Source organism: Helianthus annuus, chromosome 4 (genome assembly GCF_002127325.2).
Source record: "Helianthus annuus cultivar XRQ/B chromosome 4, HanXRQr2.0-SUNRISE, whole genome shotgun sequence".
NCBI classification, from domain to species: Eukaryota; Viridiplantae; Streptophyta; class Magnoliopsida; order Asterales; family Asteraceae; genus Helianthus; species Helianthus annuus.
The window spans coordinates 69,031,993-69,037,111 of NC_035436.2; the positions used below are offsets into that span (position 1 = coordinate 69,031,993).

General features: G+C 37.1%; 1 protein-coding gene across 2 annotated transcripts; it reads right to left on the reverse strand.

Moving 5' to 3' along the window:
• Positions 1-1,305: 1,305 nt before the first annotated feature.
• On the reverse strand, positions 1,306-3,790 carry LOC110937102 (pentatricopeptide repeat-containing protein At5g27460). 2 transcript variants are annotated; one of them, XM_022179512.2, is made up of 3 exons: positions 3,662-3,790; positions 3,309-3,591; positions 1,306-2,590 (listed from the first exon to the last, which is right to left on the reverse strand). In XM_022179512.2, the coding sequence occupies exons 1-3, from the start codon at positions 3,700-3,702 to the stop codon at positions 1,382-1,384; spliced, it is 1,533 nt and encodes a 510-aa protein (XP_022035204.1). In that variant the 5' UTR covers positions 3,703-3,790; the 3' UTR covers positions 1,306-1,381. The 2 variants fall into 2 exon arrangements, with proteins under 2 accessions (XP_022035204.1, XP_035844766.1); XM_035988873.1 differs by having other exon boundaries at positions 3,309-3,744.
• Positions 3,791-5,119: the final 1,329 nt, after the last annotated feature.

The following is a 5,119-nucleotide window of genomic DNA, read 5'->3' on the forward strand; positions in this document are numbered from 1 at the left end:
TACATATCCGTGTACAAGAGATTCATAGTAGGATGCCCAAAGGTATTACTTAAAATCCTCAATGGACTTCTATGTTATAAGTTAAGTCCCTCGGATTATAAAGTACTACTTCATAATTAGACCCCTTGAGTGGTCTAGCTAAACAGATTCATCCAAAAATCTGGTTAGGGATATCATGTGATGATATAGCTGAAAGGACTCCTTGGTGGCCTAACCAAGAGGATCCCCTGTCGATCTAATTAAAAGGAACCGATGGAAGTCTAGTCACCCTCGTCACAAGTTTGATATCCTTCCCCAAAACATTACAAAACAAACTGTGCGGACTGTGCAAGGGATTACGTAATTATGGATGCATACATAATTATGGAATTTAGTGCACAGAAATCACAGCAAGTTCTGTCATGTGTCTAGAGATAACCCTATTCATTTCCAATTCTGATGAAGCATCCGTTGAGAAAAAATGAACTAACATGTATTTTTAACTGAGTTAGAGTCATGAAGCAAACTGGCAATAAAGTATAAACTTCAGAAAGGAAAATGACACTTTTTAAACTATTGGGGCAAAATCGTTAAAATGGTTAAACCACAGACAACAAGAACAAAGTTTACTCTTAATAGTTTCATAATACTACTAGAGGTTTAATATTATTTAGGTAATTGGTTTACTAAGTTTCAGAATCAATACCACAATGACAACGATAATTTTAGCTTCAATCTTCTTAAAGTCGCAATAATCACTATGGAAACATATATCCAAACATCCCCATGGTTCATGGAGAATTGGACACACAAGTAACATATACACGAGGTATAGTAGTCCAGTGTACACGAGTCGGGTGAGTCGGGCTACTCGTGAATGACTCGCTAAAAGATCAAATCAAGCCAAGCTGAAGCTCAAAACGAGCTTGTTTAATATACGAAGTAAGGCCTGAGCTTCATAATCCCGGGCCTATTATTATATTAAATATATTAGCATTTATATAATATAATTAGAAGTATTATACATCTAAATTTAAGAAAAAATAGTTTATATACATATATTAAAGATACATAATTATAATTATAAATTAAAATAATTAAATATTAAAAAATAAACGAGATAGCCTGAGCCGAGTTTCATAGATGAAACTCGAAAGGAACCAAGCTCGAGCACATTTAGTTTAATGCGCTGAGCTAGAGCTTAGTCAAGTTCGGGTTATCCAAACCACTATAGCCAAGAAAAAATGCCAAAAAACGAATGTTCGTTTGATTTTTGCAAATCATTCCATTAGCTGATGTTGCTTGTCAAAAAAGACATGAATATGATTGTACTAAACTATAAATTTAATAATAAAACCCTTCAAAAAAAAGATCAACCGGTACAAAACAGTAAGTAACAGAATCACAATTTCGCCATTTCTACCTTATGATCATCCTCCATCATTTTAACAATTTCGCCTATCGGTTTTCCGTTATCTACATGCATCCTGATTAACAATCGGTAAACGCGCAAATCCGCAAGATTTAAATCCCTAAGAACCTCCAAAAACCACTTCCCATCTTCCAGATTCCTACTTTTCTCCACATACTCCAAAACAGACTCAACAATCGCAGGCGACGGCCTCCAAACACACTGCTTCGACATCCTCAACGCGTTCTTCATTGCAAAAACCGCTTTCTCCATACTTCCATTTCTCACATAACCCTCCACGAGTATCTCCCATGTCTTATAATTCGGACACCCCCCTTTTTCCATTGTTCGAGCATGTAACGCCTCGGCTTTTTCCATCAAATTGTCCCCAACATAAGCACCAAGAAGAATATTACTCACTCTAACGTCGTACCTTACACACTGCGACTCCCATTCCGCAAATATCCTCTCGGCTTCTTTAACATCCCCTAGCTTCACCAAACATGACATAATACACATATAGTTCGCGCACGTGAGTTTCCGGTCAACCCTTTTACAAGCTTCCCACACGCGAATAACCCCCTCTTTGTTCTTTAAAGATGTATAATTTGTAATGAGGAAAAAGTAACCGAAATGGTTATATGACGATAGCTTACTCTCTGCGTCTTTAAGTGCTAAATTCGCCCTCTCGTTAAGCCCGGATTTCATGTAGATGTTAGCCAATGTACAAAGCGTACTCCACCCGATTTTCACATTCTTGTCACGTACCATCTCATCGTAAACCTTATCTACACGCTCGACGCCATAGAGCGCGTTACACGCGCTCATCCAAAGATTATACGAAAGCACGTTTCTAGGGATTTTGGTTTCCTTCATTTGGGATATAATGGATAAGACTAAGTCAAACTTGGATGTGGCGGTGCAGAGTTTCATCATTGAGTTAAATGGATGTGGAGTCACGTTGGCGCCTAAACTGTTCATTTTGATCATAAGCGATTCGGCTTTTTCTACGGCTTTTTCTTTAACGTATGAGTTGAGAAGATGGAGATACGAAGCTTTTTGTGAAGCAATGTTAGGTAATTTTGTGAAATAGTCTTCTGCTTCTTGTAAAGTACTAGCTTTGATGGTTAGTTCTAACCTGAGAGCATGATCAGATTCTGAAATCTGGAACCGATCTTGACCCTCCATCCACTTCATCACCTATAGAAATTATTACATTTTGATCCTTATCAAAGTCATAAACTCATAATAAGAATAATAATCATACAATCAGTTTTCAAAATGCAATTCTCAACATATCCTTATTTTTTCTTCCTCATTCGGTCTTGCTTTTTTAAACCGAAAGTTATAGTTCGGTTTCGGTTATGACTCTCGAAAACCGAACCGAACTATAAAACATGACAGCACTGAACTTGTTTGAATGTTTATTATTGGATTTATGGGTCCAAATTCATGATTTTGGGCCAAAAGTTTAATGCCCAAATTTATTATTTTTGACCAACTCTTTTATAGACCCAAACATTGCCTAGGTGTAATAACTGAAAACAGACCCATAACCGAACCGAACCCATATGTACAAACTGTAAACCGAAAAACCAAAATTTTGGTTTTAATTCAGTTTGAGCTCTAGCTACAGGTGAAAACCGAGTTGGGAACCAAACTAATCATTTTAACCTGAACCGAAACCAATTTTAAAACCGTTTTCGATGAAACGGGTTTGGGTCAAATCCAAACTGAACAGGTAAAAAGCCGGTTACAAACCCAAACCCGGTTTTGACCATCTTCGACCCAACCCAATCCGGTCCGGTTTGGACCCGGAACCCGATTTGTGCACCTCTTACCCCTAGCAGAAAGAATACGAAAGCAATCAAAGAGGTTTCCATTGTCATATATGAGGTCGATTGTATAAAAAACAAACCTCAAGAGCGTGTTTGTAGCGCCCACGTTCCACAAGTTGTTTAGAAACCTCTCTAAGATCATAAATCGAGACTTTTCGGCCTTCACTGACCCAATTTTGAAGCACACTCGTGGCGCTTCGCCGAGGATGCACGCGGAAAAGTAGCTTGCTTTTGAGGTCGGTGTCATTGTTGTCCCTATACGAGGTCTGGTCATGAAATGAATATGCCCATAAGTTGTTCGATGAAATGCCCCTGAGAAAATTGAACCCTTCTGCAATCCCATTGGTGCGAGTTATATGTAAACTGCACAAGATTTGTTGTGGGTATCGAGTATTTGATGTATAGATACAGCGATTGAGACAAAGAGGCATACCGGAGTGACTGAAGACGGGTGAGTAGCGAGCGAATCGCCATGGTAGTTTAGTATCCGCGGGAACTTGCTGTGACTTATTTGTAGTCGCCTCAAAAAGTTTCAAATAAGTATATTTACATAAGGCATGGAAATTTCATATATCATCACAGGGTGGAGTTATTGTAAAAAAGACTAAAAGTGTGAGAAAGGTAAAAAAGAATCTTCACCATTAGATCTAAATTAATTAAAAAGGGTATGATTGTAAATGCACTAACAAATTCAAAAATGGTAATCCTTAATTTAAGGATTTGGAGAGAGAAAATCCTTGATTTAAGGAATTTTAACCGTCCATAACTTCATTCATTTTAATTTTTTTGCATCATTCACAGAATCAGAACATCTTCACCACATGGTGTTTTAAAAAAAATCATAGTTCAACTCATGGTGTTTTTATCTAACACCATTCAGAAACAAAATAACACCATTCAGAAACAAAAAACACCATCCAGTAGACAAAAAATAACATCATTCAGTAAACAAAAAAAAACACCATTCAGTAACTAATATAACACCATTCAGTACAAGAATATAACACCATTCAGTACAAGAATATAACACCATTCAGTAAATAAATATAACACCATTCAGAAAAAGAAAAAAACACCATTCAGAAACAAAATAACACCATTCAGAAAAGAATAACACCATTCAGAAACAAAAGAATATCATTCAGTAAAAAATAACACCATTCATAAAAGATAACACCATTCAGTAAAAAATAACACCATTCATAAAAGATAACACCATTCAGTAAAAAATAACACCATTCAGTAAAAAATAACACCATTCATGAAAGAATATAACACCTCTATATCATCTTCTTCACTTCCGGCGACTACCACCATCTTCGTCACACCACACGTCCACAACACAGCCAGTTCTTCATCACACGCTACCCTAAATCACCATTCGATCAGTCTTCTCACACAACATACAACATAGAATCCGAATTTCAAAGAATTGCATCAATCATCGAAGGTTGCTTATTATTTTCCATGGATACATAGTTCTCCGACTTCGTCGTCCGACTTAATCTCCGGCGACCCTCCCAATATCAAACCCCCAAACCCTCTCCGAAGAATCCCAGATGGCGTACGACCTTTGATTGCGGCGGAAATGGTGGACATCAGATCTTCGATTCCGTCGCGAAACCCTTGACGACTACGGTATTATTTCTCCTCTGTGTTTCTTCTTCAGATTGATTGATTGATTATGAGAGAGATCTTTGATCGTAGATGGAGATCATTTGGAGAGAGAAAGAGAGATTGTAGGGATTTTGATTTACAGTTTCTATTTTTGAATGGATATAAAGACTTTATTACCCCTAGAATTTTCAATTCAGTCCAAAAAATAAATCAAATTTTACAATTTGGTCCCTATTAATCTCAACCATTAGAGCAAAAGATCTAATGGTGTAGA

Bases quoted from the DNA above. Each gene is read 5' to 3' on its own strand.
- LOC110937102 (XM_035988873.1), bottom strand. From the start codon at position 3,659: ATGCCTCTTTGTCTCAATCGCTGTATCTATACATCAAATACTCGATAC. The intron at 2,591-3,308 runs GTTTGTTTTTTA...TAATTTCTATAG, and splicing joins GCTACAAACACGCTCTTGAG to GTGATGAAGTGGATGGAGGG.